Source organism: Vipera ursinii, assembly GCF_947247035.1.
Source record: "Vipera ursinii genome assembly, chromosome: 14".
NCBI classification, from domain to species: Eukaryota; Metazoa; Chordata; class Lepidosauria; order Squamata; family Viperidae; genus Vipera; species Vipera ursinii.
In genome coordinates, this window is record NC_139527.1 from 893,909 (window position 1) to 915,765 (window position 21,857).

General features: G+C 52.1%; 1 protein-coding gene across 1 annotated transcript in view; it reads left to right on the forward strand.

Moving 5' to 3' along the window:
- Nucleotides 1–21,857, forward strand: part of HECTD4 (HECT domain E3 ubiquitin protein ligase 4) — a 44,819-nt gene continuing 22,962 nt past the window's right edge. The window contains exons 1-31 of the mRNA XM_083373899.1: nucleotides 1–295; nucleotides 5,822–6,339; nucleotides 6,908–6,997; nucleotides 7,272–7,402; nucleotides 8,049–8,157; nucleotides 8,300–8,438; nucleotides 9,508–9,678; nucleotides 9,800–9,992; nucleotides 10,220–10,381; nucleotides 10,529–10,642; nucleotides 11,135–11,275; nucleotides 11,767–11,999; nucleotides 12,772–12,917; nucleotides 13,277–13,347; nucleotides 13,508–13,613; nucleotides 13,777–13,897; nucleotides 14,379–14,507; nucleotides 16,302–16,426; nucleotides 16,843–16,996; nucleotides 17,102–17,202; nucleotides 17,770–17,968; nucleotides 18,180–18,299; nucleotides 18,518–18,622; nucleotides 19,008–19,171; nucleotides 19,334–19,567; nucleotides 19,717–19,909; nucleotides 20,069–20,173; nucleotides 20,804–20,892; nucleotides 21,072–21,247; nucleotides 21,392–21,527; nucleotides 21,612–21,753. Of these exons, the coding sequence (XP_083230025.1) occupies nucleotides 125–295; nucleotides 5,822–6,339; nucleotides 6,908–6,997; nucleotides 7,272–7,402; nucleotides 8,049–8,157; nucleotides 8,300–8,438; nucleotides 9,508–9,678; nucleotides 9,800–9,992; nucleotides 10,220–10,381; nucleotides 10,529–10,642; nucleotides 11,135–11,275; nucleotides 11,767–11,999; nucleotides 12,772–12,917; nucleotides 13,277–13,347; nucleotides 13,508–13,613; nucleotides 13,777–13,897; nucleotides 14,379–14,507; nucleotides 16,302–16,426; nucleotides 16,843–16,996; nucleotides 17,102–17,202; nucleotides 17,770–17,968; nucleotides 18,180–18,299; nucleotides 18,518–18,622; nucleotides 19,008–19,171; nucleotides 19,334–19,567; nucleotides 19,717–19,909; nucleotides 20,069–20,173; nucleotides 20,804–20,892; nucleotides 21,072–21,247; nucleotides 21,392–21,527; nucleotides 21,612–21,753 (4,788 nt within the window). The 5' untranslated portion in view covers nucleotides 1–124. The remainder of the gene's footprint in view (nucleotides 296–5,821; nucleotides 6,340–6,907; nucleotides 6,998–7,271; nucleotides 7,403–8,048; nucleotides 8,158–8,299; nucleotides 8,439–9,507; nucleotides 9,679–9,799; nucleotides 9,993–10,219; nucleotides 10,382–10,528; nucleotides 10,643–11,134; nucleotides 11,276–11,766; nucleotides 12,000–12,771; nucleotides 12,918–13,276; nucleotides 13,348–13,507; nucleotides 13,614–13,776; nucleotides 13,898–14,378; nucleotides 14,508–16,301; nucleotides 16,427–16,842; nucleotides 16,997–17,101; nucleotides 17,203–17,769; nucleotides 17,969–18,179; nucleotides 18,300–18,517; nucleotides 18,623–19,007; nucleotides 19,172–19,333; nucleotides 19,568–19,716; nucleotides 19,910–20,068; nucleotides 20,174–20,803; nucleotides 20,893–21,071; nucleotides 21,248–21,391; nucleotides 21,528–21,611; nucleotides 21,754–21,857) is intronic.

Genomic DNA, 21,857 nt, shown 5'->3' on the forward strand with positions numbered 1-21,857 from the left:
TTGAGGGCGCCGCCTCTCGCCGCCCCCTCCCGCCGCCCGGCCTGCCCGAGCATCCCGGCCCCGCTCGGCCGCCCGGCACGGAGGGACGCAGGCAGGGAGGCCGCCCCGCCGCCTCGCCTCCCGGATGGGCTCCCCGGCCGGCGCCTCGGGCTCCGCCGCCGCCGACTCGGCGCAGTGGCTGTCGGTGAAGGAGGAGACCATCTTCCTCCACGACGGGCTGATCCGGGTCACCGACCTGGCCGAGCTGCCCAGCGAGATCGTCGGCGTGGCCGAGCCCGGAGACACCGAGCTGGAGGTGAGGAGGGGAGCCCGGGGGGTCTCGGACAATGGGGGGAGGGTCGCTGCGCCCCCCCCCCGGGAAGGAAGCGGCCCGGCCTGGCTCGGAGGGAGGCATCGCCTCGGCCGCCCCCCCTCTGCGCCCCGAAAGGCCGGGGGGAGATAAGGGGGGGCTTGGCGAAAGGAGCGGGGGCAAAGATGGCAGCTGGGGTCCCTCTGAGGCAGCTCGGGAAGGGGAGAGAAGGAAGGGAGGATTAGAGAGGATGGAAGGAGAGAAGGATTAGAGAGGAAGGAAGGAGAGAAGGAAGGAAGGAAGGATTAGAGAGGAAGGAAGGAGAGAAGGAAGGAAGGAAGGAAGGAAGGAAGGAAGGAAGGAAGGAAGGAAGGGAGGATTAGAGAGGAAGGAAGGGGAGAAGGAAGGAAGGAAGGATTAGAGAGGAAGGAAGGAGAGAAGGAAGGAAGGAAGGATTAGAGAGGAAGGAAGGAGAGAAGGAAGGAAGGGAGGATTAGAGAGGAAGGAAGGAGAGAAGGAAGGAAGGGAGGATTAGAGAGGATGGAAGGAAGGAAGGAAGGCTCATCCCCCACTGAGTGGTTTCCCAGTGGTCTCTTTCGGGGTTTCTGGGAATGAGATGTCCCCAGGTCAGGGGTTTACCGAAGGGAGGATGTCAGCCTGGGGAGCCAACCCACCGGGGACCGTGGATCATCAAACCGTGCTCTGGAGGGAGCATTTCCATTTTAAGGAGCTGGAGTAAAGGTGATGGGGTGGGGAAGGATGGGACCAGGAAGGCAACGGAAGAGAAGGAAGAAGAACCCAAGGGGGAAGGTCATTCTGACCGGGGGGGGGGGGGGGGGGGAGAAACCTGGTCAGCAGACTGGAGAAGCCGCCCTTGGACGGGGAAGATGCCTGGAGAAACAGGTGGGAGGACCAAGAGTGGCTGAAGGACGAACTCTGGAAGGCCAGAAGATGAAGGAGGGGCACTGGTGTTCTCCGGGATGGAAAGTCAGGCAGGGGGACGAGTGATCGGCATTGGGGGGGGGGCAAGAGAGCCTGGAGTCTTTCAGCCCAGCAGGATCAAGATGTGGGGCAGGGAATCGGCAGCCGGTCCAAGAGCAGGAAGCAGCATGTAAACACTGGGGCAGGTCTGTCTCTATCCACATTTCTTGACAGGCTGTCGCAAAGGTGATTCAGCACTAAGGAAGCCGAAGAGGCCAGAGGTTGGGAGCTCTCCTCCTCTCTCCCTTCCCCCCCCCCCAGAATCCTCTCCCCCAATCGAGGGTGGTCCTCTTATTCCTGTTTTTCTGCTGAATCGCCTGCCTTACTCTGAACTGTGTATATTCCAGGGCTGAGCTCACCAGGATGGCTCAAAAGCCGAGGGAGAGTAACGAAGATGCTTGCCAACCTCGGCTTCTCTTCTCCTAAAAATAGGGGCAGCCGAGCCCTTGCTGCCAGTGTCTCTTCTGCCACAGCCGTGGCTTTCTCATGCGCCTCCCTCCGTCACTCCGCCCTCTTCCCCAACCGTGTGGCTCTCGGTGACACAGGTTCTTTGTCAGAAGCTGGGTGGTGTGAACCAAACGGGGATGGTTCAGCAGGCACCGCATTGAAGGCTTATGCTCAGTCACCTGCGTTTGTTTAGGGAGCTTGAAGGAACGCAATTGTATTGCCAGGAAGGGGGCAAGGCTGCCCTGAACTCTTCTCAGCTTCATGTGGAGAAGGGATTGTTTTCTAAGGGAGGGGGAATGACAGTGGCCCACACATCGCAAGCCTTTTGTTAAAATAAATGCTGGCTTTTTTTTTTGCTTGTGTTTGTTGGGATCTGTCAAAGAAGGTGGAATGGTTTGTGGGACTTGTGGCCCAGAGGGTGAGGGTTCTTGGGTTTTGGAGTGGTGGTGGTTGTTGTTGTTTTGCATCAATATAGTTTGCATCCAGAAATAGAATTGAGCCCATTAGTTCTGCAAGCCTGCTTTAAATGATGATTAAGCACATGACAGCCCTGGGCAGTAATTGCTCAAAGAGCATGCTGTAGTTTGAAGGTAATTCTACAATCCCTACAATTGTTTAGAAAACAGGTTGTGGAATGGGAGTTGATAATCTGGATGTTTGGGGTTACTGAAATGTCAGTAGCAATTGATAAGCCTTTGCTTTCCGTTGGCTCTCCCCAACTGACATTTGACATACAAATTGGGGTACAAATGCCACCACACCAGCCAGCACAGCCCACAAGGCCCCAGTAGCTGGGCAGCATACAGGTACAGTCCAATGCCACTCAGGTGAAGAAGCTACTGCATACAGCTAATTGCTTCCATTAATATTTTTTACTGTTTGTTTATTAATAACCCTTAGACTTATATGCCGCTTCACGCTGCTTTACAGCCCTCGATAGGCGGTTTTACAGAACCAGCCTATTGCCCCCAACAATTTGGCTCCTCATTTTACCAACCTGAGAAGGGTGGAAGGCCGAGTCAACCTTTAGCCAATCACAATCAAACTTACTTATTAAATTTATATGCTGCCCATCTCACTGTCGAGTGACTAAATTTACATTTTCCCCCTGTGAAAATGCAGTGGATCATCCCAAATGCTTTTGGTTGGGTAAGGTACCCCCCAGATGACATGTGGCAATTTTGCAAATTTAGCTCAAAATGAGTGAAAGTTTCTTGAGTTTCAGTTTGACTCTTGAAGGCCGACACCCATCTTGGTCCATGATTGCCTCTCATAGTATCCAGTCAGACGCTTCTGACCGGATACGCAGTCCTCTCCTCCGGGGGGGGGGTCCCTGCCACTGGTTGGCCCCACGCAGAGGTGGCTGTGAGCCTTTGAGACAAGTGTCCCTCAGTGTGACTTTATCCCGTCCCTTTTAAAGAAACCCTCGTCAGTGGTCGTCTTCCTATCACATCCTCCTCATATCTGGCGGTAATGAATTCCGCAATTTAATTGCGCGCAGTGTGAAGGAAAGCTGCTTTTGTTCCAACTCTTTTTTTCTTTCCCTAAATGGCTTTGCTGAATGAGGGAGAGAGGAGGAAGACAGCAGCTCCCGGTCCTCTATTCTCCACTCCGTGCATCATTATTATTATTATTATTATTATTATTATTATTATTATTATTATTATTATTATTATTATTATTATTATTATTATTATTATTTTACCTTTTTGCATTTTGTTCTGGTCAGTCTCGGATGTTCCAGCTTTTTCTCAAACTCCTGGTTGTTTCGGTCTGCACTTTTTTCCACTTCTTTATAGCCTTTTCAAATGTGATGACTAAAACCGGACATGGCGTTCCCGTTATGGCCGTGCTATAGATCTGCATAAGAGCTTTACATTGTTGGCAGCCTTCTTCTCAACTGCATCGTCCTCAGTGCGGACATGATTTGTTATTGCCTTCTTTGGGGACTGACTTCCCAGTTTATTCTGCGATCCTGGGATTTCCTAGTGGTCTCCCATCCTGGCAATAACCAACTCTAACCTCTTCAAGACCAGCCAGGAAATCACTCGGAACCCTTTGGCTTTAAAATGTTTATTTAAGATTAAGCGTTGACCATTCCAACTTCTTTGACGGGCAGCCCGTTTGTTGTTTCTGCAGGTTTTATGTGTGAGAGCCCCATTGCTCAACAAACAGAGTGAAAGAGTTTAGGGGTGCTGCTTCCTAGAGGGGTCACGATTAAATGGGAGGTCTTTGTAGGCTCCCCAGTAATTCTGATTGGGGTCACACAAAGAGTGGTAATTGTCCCGCCCTTACTTCATGTGTGGTGTAGTCCTCTTCATGACTGGAACTGATTTTTCTGGCACACCCCAGTTAGCTTTGGGTTGACTGTTCGAAATTGAGAAGCCTCTGCTGGGTAGAGGCTACTTTGCTGCAGCACAATGGAAAAAGCGCCTCTCTGGCCCGTCAGTGGAGTATTCTCCGTGATCGATATTTCTGCTGTGCTTCCCTGGATGTAGGTTTTGCCAGTAAAACAAACATCTTTGCTGCAAGAGCTGGTCTATTTGGGGTTGTTGTTGTTTTTTTGAACGGGTGGGGGAGAAGAACATGCACCAACTCTTCTTTATTCCAGAGAAGCCTCCGGACTGGCTATGATGGTACATTGCTTTTATATTCTTAAAAACAAGGGGAATTAAGCCTGAATAACAGGGGATTTTGTCCTCCCATGATCCTGAGTCAGCAGAGAATATACAGAGGAGAAAAATGAGACAGGTGTAAGGTAATTGGCTCTGTGATGGGTTTAACCCAAATCTGTGCATTATCATCTTGGGTTCAAATCCCTGGAAATGTGCAAAATCTTGAGAACACCGTTTCTCAACCTTGGCAACTTTTAAGATGAGTGGATTTTAACTTCATGCTGGCCGGGGAATTCTGAGAGTTGCAAGTCCGTTCATTTTAAACTTATTGCCAATATTTATTGCCCTGCATGAAATCACAATATTTCCTTATTAAAAGACCTTAATACTGCTGCTGTTAAATTTTGCACAGCCTTAGAATTTATAGGATTCCATGGTGAATTTATAATACTGGAAATCCAAATGGATTTTTAAAACCCATTGTGAGTTTGGACCCTGTTAAATCAATGTCTGCAGCATTTAGTTAACTATGTATGTCAGCTTGTATTTATTTGGCTAATTGGCCTTGAAATCCTTTCTCAGTAATCCTATTTCTTGCTCTTTGCCATTAAAGTTGCTCAAAAAACAAAGCACTGGTTTTATGTGTCATCTAACGTCATCCACAAGCCATCAAAGGCAACCAAGAAAATGTTGTAAATTCATAAATATCTGATGCCGACCCTAAAGCGAATTGTAACATTATCCTAAATTTTAAATCCGTCTGGATAGTGGTTTTGCTTTAATGGTGCCTTGGCACAACCAAAATTTGACAATCGGCTGTTAATCAAAGCACTCGTGTGTGTGTGTGTGTGTGTGTGTGTGTGTGTGTGTGTGTGTGTTTGAGTTGCATTCTCTTGCAAGATAGGGTAAAATGAGGGAATCAATAGTATTTCTTCCCCCGCTTAAAAGCTCAGGCTTTTAAGCAGTTAAGGCAGTGACGAAACTCGTAAGTTCAGAAGTGAATCCAGCCTTGTGTTTCTCTTAGGGCAGCCATTAAATAGCAGCCCGATTCTGGCCAGAGGGGAAATTCATGCCAAGGGCCAGCATGGATTTTATAAGAGGAAAACCCAGCAGCTTGAATAATGGTTCCATTCTTCCTTCCTGGGAAACTCAATATTTTCCAACCTTGGCAACTTTAAGAAGTGTGGACTTCAGCTCCCAGAATTCCCCAGCCAGCATGGAAGTCTAGGATTTAAAGTCCACACGTCTTAAAGTTTCTAAGGCTCAGGAAAAAACTTAACTGAAGGTCAGGGGGTTGAAGGCCCCACCTACCCCCGTCTTAAAGTGGCCAAGGTGGAGAAAGACGGCTCTAAAGCCCGCAGAGCTGCAGTTACTCTGCACCCAACGGTGAATTTGGAGCCCTTTCTCTCTCCCAGACCGCTTTGGGCTTGGCGTGAAGGGACGTGGCATTCCTTCCCCGGCATGACCGTCTCCTTTCTCTCCCCTCCAGATCTTGACCTTCGAGACCAAGAACCCCTCGGAGCTGTCGGAGCGCCTGCGCTCCGTCTGCGGCAATCAGAGCAACGCCTACGCCCGCCTGCTGGAGTACCGGCTGAACGCGCTGCGGGGACTCTGGAACGCCCAGCGCCAGCTGGCCCTGGAGGAGCAGCACGAGCGGGAGAGCTCGGGTGATGAGGAGGCCCTGGCCCTGCTCAAGCGGCAAGGCCTCCTGCAGCAGTCGGAGCAGGCGCCCTTCACCTCCCGCATGGGGCTGCTCCTGGTCTTCCCCTTGATCGAGTCCCAAAGCCGGACGGACCCTTCCCTGTGCAACGTCACCGCCGAGGTGCTCCTGTCGTGCCTCCGGGACTGCCAGCCCTTGAGCTTGACCAAGGAGCCCGCGGACTGTCTGAATGGCATCGAGGCTCTGCTCTGCTCCTGGCTGGAGGAGGCCTCCCCCTGCGGCCAGCAGATCCCGCACAAGCAGAAGGAAAATGCCGCCGCGGCCCTGGTGGCCTTGGCTTGTGCCAGGTAGAGGAAGGAGGGGTGGGGGGGGCTTGTACCTCTCCGCAGTCCTTTATGGGCTGATCCCTGAAGACCGAAGGCAAGCTAGCTCCCAGTCCCGCCGAGGGTTCCCTGCAGCTGCAGGCCTTCAGGGAAGGTTCTGCCGAGGAGAAGGAGCCTCGTGAAGGGGGATCAGGGTGGGTTTCCTTCTCTTTCAAGCTGCAGTGGTGGGCGTCCTCGTGCTTCCCTTGAGTGTGGGGGACAGTCCTCACAGAGCACAAGTGGCGAGGACCTTTTCTTCGCTCTTGGCCCCCTTCTGCATTCTGACCACCTTGCAAAAGGGTCCAAGAATACGCCTGATCTTCACCTAGCTAGGTTCGCCTGCTTTTCCCACACAGGCTGCTGGATTTGAACAGTCTCTAACTCACTGCTACACGAATAGAAACTGAACAGTACGCAACGTGCGGGTATCGGTCCACAAGTCTTTGGATGTATTTATCTGGGCCCGAGTGTCGGGTCCTCCTGCTTAGAGAGCTCTCTTGCCTCCTCTTACGGTGCCTGAAGAGTGCCCACCGCCTTGTTCTCTCTTTCCCAGGGGTTCCCTCAAGACGTTTGTTCACACCGTCCATCTCCTACAAAAACAGACTGATTTGGGGTCCCTGCCTGTGGCTGATGTGTTGTACAGGTGAGGAGGAGGAGGAGGAGGAGGTGGGTGGCGTGGGTGGTGAGCGCCCCACATATTGCCTCAGACCAGATGCATCAGTTCAGGAATCCCAAGTTCATTCTTTTCTTCCCATATACAAGGCAAAAGTATGTCGGCATACTCTTCCCTTTAAGAGCACGTAACGGTTAATGCTGTATTTTTGTGTAGTTAATTGTTTCTGTTTCACAAAAGTGTACGTGTGTGGGTATGTACACGTGTATATACATATATATGTCTCCACATCTGCTCCCTGAAGGCTGCTGCTTTTAGAAGGCGGACCCGGGTCGCCCTCCTGCTTGCTAGGGGGCAAACACTTGGTGTCCTGGGGCTTTGAGGACATGTTGCCGGCACCTGACGCCAACCCCGGCTCTGGCTCAGAAAATAAAGGTAAGAAGGCGGGAAGGCTGGACGTTGCTGCCTCTCGAGTGCCTGAGGTTGGAAGGTTGGAGCACAGGCAGAAGCCCTGGCTCACTGATGGCTGGGTAGTGGCGGTTGGAAGGATTCATTCCACGGGGGAATTCGCCTCCTTCAGAGCGAACGCCGGTCTTTGCCAGAAGGCTGCTTCTTCCAAAATGCAGCCCTGACCCCCCCCCCCATGGGCCCTTCGATAAAGAGCATTCTCCTTCCAGCCTCTTAATCTCTCTTCTCCAGCTTAATGGCGGCCAGTTTTTCCCCCACCTGCACCTAACAGTAGGAGGAGTCCTCCTCCTCCTCCAGGTTCCCCTCTTCCTTCTTGACACTCTCCAGTTGCCCGTGCTCGTCCGAACAGGCAGTGCTCGGAACTGGACGCGTCAAAAGATTAGAATGAGACTAGTGGACCGAGCTCTCTTTCCTGATGGGGAGAAAGTCGTCCCTTGGCCTTAGGTAGACATAACGAGGGTAGCCGCCCTATGGAAAGTCCCGCCTCGCACGCCGAGGACGTTTGGCCGTGGCTCGGAGGAACGTCGCCTTCCCTGTCCCGGCAGCGGGGAGCGTGACCTCCCCCCAAATTGTCTGGCTTTGAAAGTAACCTCCTCCTGAACGCCTCTTGCAGATGCAGACTTGGGACGCTGCCTGGCAGTGGACGGGCTGTATCTGTACACAAGCAACTCAGTTGGCCGGGGAATCAGCAAATTAGGATCTGGATTACACGGTACTTTACGGTAAGCGAAGCAGGGTCTCCGGGAGAGGCAGGGCAAGGCAGGGGAAGGCAGCACTCGGTGGGTTTCAGGCAGGAACCAAGGACGGGACTGGGAGGCATAAGCAGGCCTGCGTGACGGAGAGCTGCCCTGCTCTTCCTTTCAGAGGCTTTGTGTACTGCCGCAACGAGGAGCTGGAGTCCGGCTGGGTGGCCTTTGGGAGCGGCAGGCTGGTCCACAGGCCGGTCTCTTTCGACAGTAAACCTCACTCCCTTTTCCAGGTCATCGATCAGAACACCCTCCAGGTAAAACCAGAGGTGCTTTTAGATTTAGTGTCTGTCCCGGGCCCGTGTTTGCTCCTTCCCCGCAATCTTTAATAATAATCAATTACATTTGTCTCTTGGAAAGCTCGGTGGTCTTTCAGAAGATAAGATTTAAAAAAGTCCCTTGTGCACCTGCTGTCTTTCTCTGGGGAACTTTTTCATCAGTCCACCGATGCTTACACGGCCCAACAGTGACTTAGGATCTGGGAATTGTGCCGGTTCAGTCCATGAAATTGCCCTGGATATTTCCGAGATGACTCAGGCTCTCGGTCTCCCTTTGAAAGCTAGAAATCCATTGAGAACGTCTGAGGATTAGCAAAATATTGTCCGCTGGCTGCATCTGAGAGACTCTGGTCCCACTTCCAAGAGCTGAGACAGCAGCACACAAGCATCGAGTGTCAGTTATATGAGTCTTGTGCTGCTTAGCGTCGCAACCCAGTCATTACAAAGGAATCTCAGGTGGATCTCGTAGTACCAGGTGCAGGATGAAGGAAATTGTTGATTCCCAATTAGAACCCGTGTCTTTCTTTTTGAGCACGTTGGCGGAGCCCTGTCTGCCCGCCTGTCTGAACATCAGGACTTGACTTCAGTATTCCTGATGGGCCAATACAGTGATAGCAGAGCGTCTTCCAGTTTTGAGAAAAATTGATTCTTAGGGGAAACTACCAGCGGTGGGGATGGAAGAAAGTTCTTACGTGGTGTAGCTCTTGACAGAAGCTTTTTTAAAAATCTCATTCACATTCCAATGTGCTTGATCAGCGAGTGTCACCTTGCGAGTTGTGATGCTTTTGTTTTGCTGTGTAGAGAACAAATTAAGTTTTGCTCCCAGCACTCTTCTTACTTAAAAGGTGAAGAAGCTCTATCTCTCTTCAGCGATCTGTTGGAAATACAAACGTTGATGCTAGTTGTAAATGTCAGGCCGGCATATCGGCACGCTTTGCGCAGAACCGCTTAGCCTCGTGATACTGTCAGGATCAGCGTGTCATAATAAATGCCCGTAAAACTGAATTTCTCCTCCCTTTCCACCCCCTGCCCCGTTTCTCTGCCCCAGGTGTGCCAGCTTGTCCCAATGCCCCCCGATCACTTTCCCATAGGCAGCACCATGGCCACGGTCCATCTCTCTTCCGACGGGACCTACTTCTACTGGATCTGGTCTCCGGCAAGCTTGAATGAAAAAACCCCCAAGGGCCACTCGGTCTTCATGGATGTCTTTGAACTCAAGGTGAGTCTTGTTCCCAGAAGACGGGCCCAGACGGGGCGCCTGCCAGGCGCCGATGTCCTCCGTGTGGCAACGAACAGGCCGGTGACGAGCTCTCCTCCGCCGTTTCGGTTCTTTGGCCCAGGTGGAGAACGGGCTCTGCGTCGCCAGGCCCCTCCAGGAGCGCATCATCCTGATGAGGAAAGAGGGGGACTCGGCCAAGAGCATCAACGAGATGCTGCTCAGCCGGCTTTCGAGGTACAGAGCCTCCCCCTCGGCCACCCTGGCCGCGCTGACCGGCTCCACCATCTCCAATACGCTGAAAGAGGACCAGGCGGGTAAGGGGCAGCTGGTGCCCAGGAATCCCTTTCCTCCTGGCTTTTGTGGCTTTCCTGCCCAGGGAGGCAGCTGGGCCGAAGGGGGCAAGATCCAGCCTCCGCTTCTCCGAGGTGGCAGTCCCTCTTCTTACGCTCCTGCTCTGGACCACCTCCTTCGCCTCGTCTTGCGTCTGCCGGGCAAAATGACCTCCCTGTGCTTCTCATGGCTTGCCCTCCTTTCTCTTCAGCTGCTAACACCAGTTGCGGTCTGCCTCTCAAAATGCTGCGGAAGACCCCGATATATACCTGCGGGACATACCTGGTGATGCTCGTCCCGCCCCCGGGGGGCTCCGGCAGTTCAGCCACCCGGTCTCTCTTTGGGGGAAGTAGCGGCTTGTCCTCCTTGAAAAGTAAGTTCTCTTCCCTCTCAGCCCCGGGGGAGGAGGACGCCTCTCTGGACTTTCCCACTGAAGCCGCAGAGGTGAAGCTCTGGCCTGGCCTTAATGCCCGGCTGGTGCTTAGAAGGGACTGATTGACGGCAGGTTCCTTGTTTAAAGTCCTAGCCTCCAGTTTGGTGTACAATCTCTCCGACGGGCAATTTGCAAGCCGAGCAGACCTCATTGACGCGGCGGGGAGCTCCCTTGGGCGTGGTGCCCTTGTCCCCGGCCTAGGTAAGCCCCGGGTGTGACCGGCACGAGGTGTTCTAAGTGAAAGTCCACGGTGCGGCTTTCTCTAGCCACTGAGAGGCTGGGCTTTGACAGAGCGCGTAGGTGTAAATTCCTTAAGAGCAAATAACTCCTGAATAGTAAAGAAAGCCACCCACAGCCAGCTGTTGGTGGGAATGGATGCAGAGAAAGAAGTCTGTCACCAGGCTACGTGGACATACACAGGTAACAGAATAACAGAGCTGGAAGGGGCCTCGGAGGTCATCTAGCCCGACCCCCTGCTCAGGCAGGAGACCCTGTACCATTTCAGATAAATGGTTGTCCCATCTCTTCTTAAAGACCTCCAGTGATGGAGCGCCCATAGCTTCTGGGGGCAAGTTGTTCCGTGCAGAGACGGAGACATTTTAACAGCCAGTATCCCAGGATTTTTGTAAGCTTTTGCTGGCTTTGCATCCCCGTTCACTTTTGATCAAGGGAGCCGCCTGTCTTTCCGTCCAGGCGCCTGCTACGATGCCCTGAACAACATGATCTGGACGTGCTCCAACGACTACATTGATCAGTGGTGCAACCCGGGGAACCAGGCCTTCCATTACATCTGCCAGAGGCTGGGAGTTAGCCACATCGTCTTGGAGCCTCAAGGTGGGAGGCAAACGGTACCGCCGGCACACTCGGTGGATGGGGCAAATGGAAAAGCAGCCGTCGGCAGTTGGTGCCGGGCACACCTTTTAGTAAACCCGTGTGGCGACAAGGATTTGGCATGGTGAACATTGGAGCACTTTGCTTTTAATAAACGCAATTGTGCTTCTGTAAGGATAGTCCTAGTCAAGACTTTTGCAATTCACAACTGGGGCTCAAATAGCTACCAAAACGTATTTTCTCTCACACAAATGTTACATTATTTTAAGGTTGTTTGCACACAGTTGGAAATCTTTAAATATTAGCGTTTTATGCCTAGTGTTGTGTCATTTGAAAGAGTCAGTAAACCCTAATAATAACCTGAAATTCCCATTGCCTGTTTATTTGAAATTATTTCTGAGCAGTAATTGGCCTCCCCTCTGTGTCTCCTTTGCCAGGGGCGATTTATCATCTTCGCCAGGCAAATTTAAAAAGAACGTGGTTGTTTTTTCCAGGAGATGCCATAACCACAAACGAGGTTATCAATCAGCTGCTGCACCACGTGGGTGCCATGTGCATCCATCAGCTCAACCTGCTGGCAACCAGTAACAACATGCCAGTCACCAATTTCCTGGCCAAGCAACACCCCATCGAAGCCCATCATCTTAGCAGCATCTGCGACATCATGGAGAAGGCCATGGTCAACGGGGACACCTGCATCATACGCTGCATCCTGGTGGTCTTCCAGGTATAGATGCCTGATTAAGTCACACTTTTCATCACATTAGGTTACCCCGCCAGGTCAGATCCTAGTGTGTTGAGGAGGAGGAGGAGGCTTCCTCGGTGCTGTCTGCGTTATGCATCAGGGGACCTTGGAGCTCTCTGAGCTTGCTTGTTTTCTTGCAGGCATTTCATTACCCAAACTAGGTAGCATCATCAGTGTGAGCCTGTTGTGTATTTTGGATAGGAACGGGGCATCCCACTGGAGAGTTTTCACCTGCTGCCACTCTGAGGATGACCCACGTGGGTTTGCCGAGTCCTTGATTGATCTGAGATGGGCTCTGGATTATTGCCTCCCCCAGCAAAAAAGACAAGAATTTAGAGTATAGGCTAAATATTGTTCTTGTTCACCAGAAATTGTATGAAATTCAAGCCTGGTCATCTGTGGCAATATTTTTTTTGAATATTGGCAACATTAAGATAGGTGTACTACAACTCCCAGGGTTCATGGCTGGCCGGGGAGTCCTGGGAGTTGAAGTCCGCCCATCATCGTAAAGTTGTCCACTTGAAAAACACTGATCTGTGGGGTAATTATGCCTGGTTTTTCGAGGTTCATGAAGAAAGAAAATAGAATTTGAATACCTTACCCTTTTTTGTTCAATTCTTCTCCAGTATGAGTAAGTTGAGCCAACCTGGTTATTTCATTAAGTCCAGATAGAATGCGGATAAGCGAAACGTGCATTACTATAATGGCTGTGCATATATTCCTCCCATCTTCCATTGCAATGCTTGTCTTGCAGGTGGTTTTTAAATTTTTCTTCAGTCCCCAAACAGAGAAGAATCGGGAGATTGTGAGGAGATCCGGCCTCCTGCTTTGGCAGTTATTGATGGCCCCGGTTGACCAGATCAGCCCCGAAATTCAAAAGGAGGTCTGCCTGGCCATCAGGTAGGTCATCCGGCCTCATCTCCCGATGTCAGAGGTCTCTCCAGGGATAGGAAAGTCCGTTTCCCATGAAACGAAGTAAATAAAAACTACAAAGCAGCCGCTTTTGGCTTTGTTCAGCAGGAGGTGTGAATTTGCTGTGCTGTGTACCGAGCTTCCGCACGTTTAAAAAAAAACATATTCTTACTTTAACCAAAGGAGATTTCCAGACGGGTATCCATAATTCATGCTGTAGCGAATAACATTACCAACAGTTCCAAGCATCTGCTAGAGTAAATCGGTGTATCTTCAAAACACAGCGCTCTTTTTTGTATGTTTTTGTGCAAATGCTAAGTGTTGCCTTTCTCTGCCTTTTTTTAAAGTTCTGGCCTAAGCATCCTGTACCCTGGAGAAACAGAAATTAATAACCTACTGAAGCTGGTCTTAACTGAAGGTAAGAGTTTTCCAAGTGCCGGAGTGCAATTCATTTGTAAATTAATAACACACAAGCCAGAAGATAGGGTTTGCTGCATGCCTCAAGCCAAGGCTGGAGAGCTTTGCAGCACAATCCCAGGCCTTTTGCTTACCTTCCTCCCTGAATTGGCCCATCCTAGGAGACAGGAACAGTGGCCTGGCCCAGCTTCGAGATGTGATCCTGACCAGCATGGCTGAACAACTCCAGAACAACAGATTTGGCAGTGAAGATGAGGAGCACTGCAGGTAAACCTCCCAGCCACGGGGCTCTGCAAACTAGTTGAATGAATCCGGGAGCTAAGATCAGCAGGAGAGGCTAGTGTAGCACTTAAGACTGACTGCTTTAAGGCGCTGCAGCGTCTCCCATTCTGACTCTTCCTCCTTTGCCCCGTCGGTTCTGCCTTTGAAGACTAAATGATGAGCTTTTGCACTACATTCTCAAGATTGTGGTCCGAGAATCTTGTATCTTAATCACCAAGTGCCAAATCGTCTCTCGAGATGAATTTCAGAGGCTTCTCTCCACTGTGCCTGTGAGTAACCGTGCCCCACGTGCTCTCTTTGGGGGCTGCAGTGGGGAGAATGAGGGGGAGGGGGACAGTTTCTCCTTTTGGGGGATCTAGAAGCATCGACTGCCCCTGGGAATGGTGGCAGATATCTCTGTCCATCTGGGTCTACTCCTTCTCTTGCTCCTGGACGGAGTGTCCAACATTTGATGCTCTCAAGTTCATCATTGTTTTTAATATAAGTGGGGTTACTTCCCACGAACTTGTCTTTCAGTTTGGTAAGGACCAGGAACTTGTAATCCGTCTCCCAGATTTTAGCTTGAATTAAGGTGTCAAAACTTTCTTGCACCTCCTTTAACCCCGTTGTGACCCTGAAGGCTTCCTTTGTCTTCTCCCCTGTTTGTGAGTTTCCTCTGGACCTCAGAAACAGCCTGCTGGCTTTTCTTTGCTGCTCTGTGAGGGAATTGTGTCAGGACAGTAACCCCAAACGTCTCTGCTTGTCTTGCAGGCCGCCTCTGCCTGCCTGCGGTACCTGATGGCTGTTCAGAACCACCTTCTCAGTAATACCGTTTTGATTAAACCTGACGAAAACGATGACAGTGACAGCTCCTTGCAGGGAGAGACCTTGAAGGTACAGGTAAACACCAAGTCGGAAGCTCCACCGCCCTTGCTCTCTCCTGGCCCCGGTGCTGCCGCCTCTTCAGCCGACGGGTATGGCCCTCTCTGTGCTCACCCTCCGTGGTCCTGGTGGCGTGACGTCATGTCCGAAAGGAAAGCTGCCCGGGGGCTTCGGCCGGCCTTCCCCCACGAGTGGCACTTCCTCACTTTGCTCGGAGTAACCAGTTGCTAGAGCTGCAAGCCCCCCCCCCCTTAGAATCCTAGCATGAGATCCTTGATGTTTCCCACCTCCCAAGCTCCTCCGGGTTAGAAAACTTTCCTGGGCCCTTTGTGGTTTACAGCTGGGGGGACCGAGTCCCCCCCCCCCGAAGAATCCCGGGCTCACCTTTGCTCGCTTCTCTCAGCCCTGCCTGGAAAAGCTCCCCTTCCAGTCCCTTCGTGCTGATGAAGCCTTGCTGGCTCCCTGCAGGCGGTCAACCCGTTTCCCTAAAATTCAGTCTCAGTAAAAGGCTTCCCATGCGCTTCGGGGAAGGCTAATATTCTCCGAAGGAAGGGGGGGGGGTTGTTTTTTGTGCCCTGGTTGGCTTTGTCTCTGTCGTCAGAACCCTTTAAGATGAGGAAGGGAACGGCTTGATCCATTGCTCGGCTGAGCCCTCAAATGGGCCGGGATGATTCCTATCCATTTCCTTCTTGCTGTTCAGGAAGTTACTTGTGCTTCATCCTTTATCCTCACTCTGACATGTCCGTGACCGTCCGAAGTCAGTGCTGAATGTCTCCACGCCACGTCTCATCCGGCACACCCATCTCGTTCCTGTTTGTTTCCTTCCGTTTCTCTCCGCAGTGCCTCTCTCTTCCCTTCTAGGACGGTTTGGTTCCTTGTCCGGCCCCACCAGTGGGCTGGATTAATCATTCTGATAAGTACTTGCAGAGTTGGGCCCCGGCCTGCTTAGCATCCGCTGCACTATCCAGCTGGCTGAAATTTCCTGTGTTGGTTTTGCTCACTCCAGTTTCCAAAAAAGAAAAAAACCAACCCTAACCCAACAACCAACCCCTTGGCAGCCAAGAACAAAAGGGAGCTGTCCTCACGATGTGAATCAGGGGGATGAGAACGATCTTATTTAGGTTGTAGAGCAGATTTTCAGGGAAAGGCCGCTCTGAAGAATCTTCGTGTTGGGATGTTTTTGCTTTAGCGAAGCACTAAATCATTCTCCAGTGGTTATTAATTCCCCAACCTGGTGCCTGCCGGGCATATTTGGCAAGCCCATGTTAACCCCCAGGCCAATGTGGGTGACCTCTTTTTTCCAGCCTCTTGCTGAATCTCTGCTGATCAGCTTTTCTCTCCCAGTCTGATTGATTTAGGAAAGCTAATCTGTGGCCTGGTAAGAAATGTGAAGTAAGAGGCCTCCAGACTCCATGAAGTGCTTGAGTATTTTTAACAGTGAGCTTTCGTTACATAGAAGGCCTTGTTCTTACAGGCCGAGGTGGAGTGATAGCAACGTAGCGGTGTTTCTTTTGTTAAAAGTCTCCTGCCACCCCTGCTCCAGGCTGTTGGCCCACGGCAAAAGAATGCTGAGTGGGGAGGGTGGACTGGTAGATCCCCCACAGGTCCTGCTGCTCCTGAAACCTCCTTCAACAGAAGATCCCCCGGTTTTCTGCCTTCAGAGATCTCCCGCTGCCTGGCTTGTTACCGTGCTCATCCCATCAACTTTGGAAGCCCGTCTTTATTTTGCATGGACCTCTGTGTTGGACTGAGAAGTGAACGGTTCCGCGGGCCCCACAAACGCCATCCTGAGTTTTGTTTGTCTCCTCGTAGGAGCTCAAGACTAGCATCTTGGCCCTGGCTATGCAGATCCTCACGGGGTGCGATGAAGTGCTGGAGAAGCTGCAGCAGGTCACCACCACCCTGATCAACAGCGACGTCCCAGACCGGGAACAGAGGTAAGGCCTCTCTGTCAAGGCTGCTTCCAGAAGGGGACCAATGAAAAGGCATCCAACTGAAAGGATGAGTCACCAGGGATGAGGTGCAATCTTGAGGTGCGTCAAACTGCACCTAGCACAGAGTTGTCCAACCTTGGCCACTTTTAAGACCTGTGGACTTCAACTCCCGGAATTCCACAGCCAGCCAAGCTGGCTGGAGAATTCTGGGAATTGAAGTCCACAGTGGCCAAGGTTGGACATTCCCCAAGTTAGCAGTTATTGAGCGGGGCATTTCAGAAGACTCAGGCCCCAGGTCCATCTCTGAAGTCCGAGGAGGGAGGACCCCAGGCTGCAGGGCCGAGGGGACGTTTCTTGAGAAGGAGTCTAGCGGGCACGCCCTCCCAAAAACGGAATTGTGGTGGGGACTCTTGTTGCAGATTGAAAGGCCTGGAGCAGGTGACCAAAGCCACCATCCTGGGCCACCTGCTTCCCGTCTTGCTGACCTCCTTGATGCATCCGAATCTTCAGACCTTGATGGTGGCTGATCCTCTCATGCCTCAGCTGGTACAACTGGTCCTCTACACGAGCCAGGTACGGGCTGCCTCGCTGCCCTCTGGGCTTGTCAATCCCCTGCTTTCCCGGCTTGGGAGTTGGCCCTGGACCTTGTGACCCGTTTGCCCTGCTGTTGTGTTGCAGACAGCCTTGTTGCTGAAAACCCAGTCTCCGGTTTTCACGGACGTGAGCGGTTCTCCTGGAGGAGCCTCTGAACCGAGGAACAAGCTCTTCCCTGATGAGAGGTGATTGGCACAAACAGCAGAGCCTTCACACGGTTCATTCCTCCCCACCCCCGAGTGCTCTTGCTCTCTCGCTCTCTCTCTTTCTCTCTTTCCGTTTCACCCACTGGAGATTTTGTGCCTGGACTAATTGTTTTTAAGGGGATCATTGAAAGATAAAGGCTTAGGCTAGGATGGAAAAGCAATTTCTGATCTTATGAAGAGCCAAAAGTATAAGCCATGGGCATCCAATCTTAGCAGCTTTAAAACGTGTGGACTTCCAACTCCTGGAATTCTGGGAGTTGAAGTCCACACATCTTAAGTTGCCTTGGTGCAAGACAGCCACAGTTTTTCTTCTCTCCATAAACTTAGCAACCTTAGAAAACCTGCAAATTAAAATATATATATATTATTACGTTCCAAAAGTGACGCCTTTTTTTAAAACCACGGCAGACAAGATGCTTCTTTGCAGCCAGTTTTGTACGGGGGTAGCAATGGAAGTATTTGGTTCCCACAGTTCTTTTAGGTGAGGCTTAATAGATCCTATAGAGTTACTTCTTTGGTGTCTTTTTTGTTTTACGTTTATGCCAGGATGCTGGAAGAGAAAGAAGAGCCGGGGTTTCTTACTGGCTTGAAAATCCCAGCTCCTTGGGCTGCTGGCAAGACGGTGGAGACCGTTCACCCCGTCAGGGACAATTACAAGTTTAAGGAGACGGTGCACATCCCTGGGGCCCGTTGCTTGTACCTGAGGTTCGACAGCCGATGCTCCTCACAGTACGATTATGATAAGGTCAGTTGGGGCCGGGCCATAAGCTCCACCTTGGGTGAGGCCTGTAAAGAAACAGGAGCAGCCTTGATGCCCCTTCTGAAGGGTTGCAGGTCAGAAGATCCACGAGGCCAGCCACGATGTTGCCACGGGCTTGCTCCCCTCTCAGGCGCTCTTAAGAAATGCTTCAATGGCTTAGATTTGCCCTCCTGCTGTGTCTCCTGTGTCTCTGCAGCTGGTGATATACGCAGGACCCAACACAAACAGTCGGAAGGTGGCCGAATACGGAGGCAACACCTTAGGATATGGCAGCCGCAGCGTCTTGGGGACCGGATGGCCTAAAGATTTAGTGAAGGTACCAAACGGCCCTGTCCTGTCCGTGCTGATGAAATTTCAGCTCAAAGGAAAAAAAAAAGCCACTTGCTCTACAAGTACAGAAAAATAGATTTCCTGGATCGTGGGCAGAGGGGAACGCTCTTTCTAGATTTCCTTCTGTATTTTGTAATAACAAAACGAGGAGAGTCAGCTTTCCCTGGCTTGTTTAATGGAATCGCTTCTCATTCAAACCGTCAGGTGGAAGGAGACACGGTCACCTTCTCTTTTGAAATGCGGAGTGGCCGAGAACACAACACCCCAGATAAAGCCATGTGGGGCTTTGCCTGCACCGTCCGGGCACAGGTATGGGCTGGGGTTCGCTCCAGCATTTCGGCTTGGGGAGTAACTAACCTCGACTTGATCCCGGCAGCCTCTGAACACGGGTTTATCCTTCTGCCTGTTGCAAGGGATGGCAGGGTGCTGGTGAGGAGGCTGAGCACCAGGTGGTGCTTAAAGAGACAGCTCACCATTAATTCACTGCTCCTGAATAAGGTCCCGAAGAGAAAGGAGGCAGTGCGGTCACAAAACAAATGCATAGGCGCGTCTTGGCAACTCCCTCTAACTTCCTTACATTAGAGCTGTCTTTTGTGGGTTGGTGCTCTTTTGGTGCTTGTGATTTTTACTTTTATCGGTCTTATACGGTTCGTGTGGGCAGGCCGTAACTCTCGGCTTCCCCTCTGCTGCACAGGAGTCCTCGGAAGACGTCTCTGGCGGGCTGCCCTTCCTGGTCGACCTGGCGCTGGGCTTGTCCGTCCTGGCCTGCTCGATGTTGAGGATCCTGTACAACGGGCCAGAGATCACCAAAGAGGAGGAAACGTGTCAGGAGCTTCTGCGGTCCAAACTTCTGCAGAGGTAGGTAGTCCAGCCTGGGACTGGGTGGGAAGGAGGAGGCGAGCCACTGACCCACAGCAGGTTGCCACATGAAGGGACGCCGGGCGTGTTTCACAGCACACCCCTTCGTGCTTCCCGAGACAAAAAGCCAAGCCTTTCCTCGGGCTGTTCCATTTCTTTCAGATGCCAGTGGCAAGTGGAAGCCAACGGCGTGATCTCACCAGCTCTGACGCCCAGCCCCTCCCCGCTGCCTCTCACCATCGAGGAAGATCAGGAGTTCACTTACCCATCAGACGTCCTTGTCCCACCTGTGGGCCACTATTTTGACCTGCCCAGGATTCGACTCCCGCCCGGAATCATGATCAAGCTGAGGGAAATATCTGGACGCGCTCGCCCTCAGTTTAGACCCAGCATCAGGTGTGTGTGTGTGTGTGTGTGAAGTTGGTCACCTTCGCTTTGTCCAGATGGGCAGCCGGAGAGAACGGTGGCCTCGGTCAGATATTTGTCTGAGTGCCCGTTGGTCAGACCTTTGTCAACTCTGCACTTGGGGCTTTTGCCTTCAACAGAGAGGTGGTCCAGCCAGATGTGATGGAAGAAATGGTGGTTTCGTGCGTGATCAAACACTTGAATCTAGTCGACGCGCTCCAGTCTCTCATAAATTTCCAGTATCAGGAGGAGCACGCCGAGGAATACGACCTGCTTTGCAAAATTATGGGAGAAACCTTTAAGAAACTGAATGCCATGGAAAGACAACTGCAGGTAAAAGCGTGCGGTGGAAATCTGGTTTTTGCAGTGGCCGCTTTCAGCCGCCTGTCCCGGGAGGCTCATTGTGGGCTGAATGTGAATTATTCTTCCTGAATTCCCGGCTGAGGGAAGAGCTCCAGCTTTTTCACCTTGCTTTTTTCCCCTCTTGGCCAGAGTGTGGCCGAACTGGAGCAGAAATGGCAGAGCGAGGTGGAAGACGCCACGCATGGAAAGCTGGAAAACAACGTCCCCTTCTTCTACGATTATCACTTTAATGAGGTAAAAGCAAAGGATCTCAGATGAGGCTGGGCTGGTCTGGTGTTGGCTTCTTCCTGAATTAGCCTTCCATTTCTCTCGATTCCTTACAAACTGCTTAACTGTATTTTTCTCTGCTGCTGGGTAAACCAGATGCAGTTTCAAAACTCTCTGTCTGACTCTCTGTTGCAAATTAGATGTCTGCTGGGGAGAGCTGGTTTCTCCCAGCACGTATGCCAGGGAAAGGGGTCTCCAGGGGGTTGGGGGGGGGCCCTGAGGAATGGGAGGTGACAAAGAGCGTCTCGGTGGCTTAGTCCTTCCAGACGTCTAGGAAAGGTTCTCGGTCTGGAGCGAGGGAGCAGCTTCTGCAGAAAGAGAATTCTCGGGCGTTCTTGCGGAGAAGAGCCAAAAGAACCATAGAAGCTAAATCAAGCGAAGAAATAGATCTCGGATCGGGGCCTTCCGAGGAGGCCTCTGCGAGGCTCACTTGCAGGGCAGGCAGGCAGTGGCTGCCTTCCAAGGGTTATCCTTGGGGGTGTGAAGGATCGGATCCAGAATGGGCCTGTCTTGAGAACAAAAAGATGAGCCTCCCTTGGATCCTCCGTCTCTGGTCCTCTTTCCCACCTCTTTGCTTCCCCCTTCCCCTCCTTGCAGAGCAAAATGAAAGAATTGGAACTCCTGTGCTCGATGAAGGAGGTTTCTTTCGACGGAGGGGATCTCGAGAACATGGTCCTTTCGCTGAGGTTGGTGTCACCGTTGCAGCGTTGCGATGGGGAGCCTGTTTGCCCACCTCTGCTCTTTCCTGGTTGGGGGGGAGGGGGAGGACAGTGTGCGTCCGTCCAGCTCTTTGCCCTCTTGGCCACCTCCTGAAGCTAGAAGGAGACAACCAGCCCATCTGTCTCTGGCCTTCACGCTTCTTTAGGGAGAAATTCTTCCAGGAAGTAAACTCGGTGGTCCAGAAGCCTTTGCACCCCATGGCCAAGACCAAAGTCCTGGTCAAGAGCCTGATGAATCGGGCAGAGCTGCTCTTGCACGTCACCATTGCTGCCCAGTCGGGCCTCACCCGAAGCATCTCCGGCACCCCGGCAGAGACGCCAGGTGAGGGGTGGAGGGGGGCTGCTCAGCAGCTGGCCTCAAGGGCCTTTCTCGAGATCAAGAAGGGCTGCCTGTCTCTCCCGGGTTTCCGGAAGGGAGGCTTTGGGCCACGAAGGGTCAGCCATCTTTCTGTTCCTTCGTGCGCAGCTTGCAAGTCAGCCTCAGAAACCAAGGTGGTCTCCCACGCCGTTCGCCAGCCGGTTTTCCTCCGCAGCATGTCGGCACCCTCGGATCTGGAAATGATCGCTAACGAAGACCTGGAGTTCTCCAGGTCGAGCCAGAGGTGGGCATCCTGGAATTAAAATCCGGGCTGGGCTGGGCAGCCGCGGCAAGCGGGCCTGCTGATCAAGGCCCGGTCTCCACACAGGCGGCGCCACGTTCCCAGCCACCGGAGCAGCTCCTTCACCCTCCTGCAGTCCCTGGCCGTCGAGGACAGCCGGGACAAGCCCACCTACAGTGTCCTGCTGGGACAGCTCTTCGCCTTCATCGGAACCAATCCTGAGCAAGGAGTAAGTCCCGCCTCTCGGGCTCACCCAATCCCTGGCAGCGGCTTGACCTGGCCAGGCGTGGTTCATTTCTCCAGCAAACCTCACCAAACACAAATAGGTTTCTT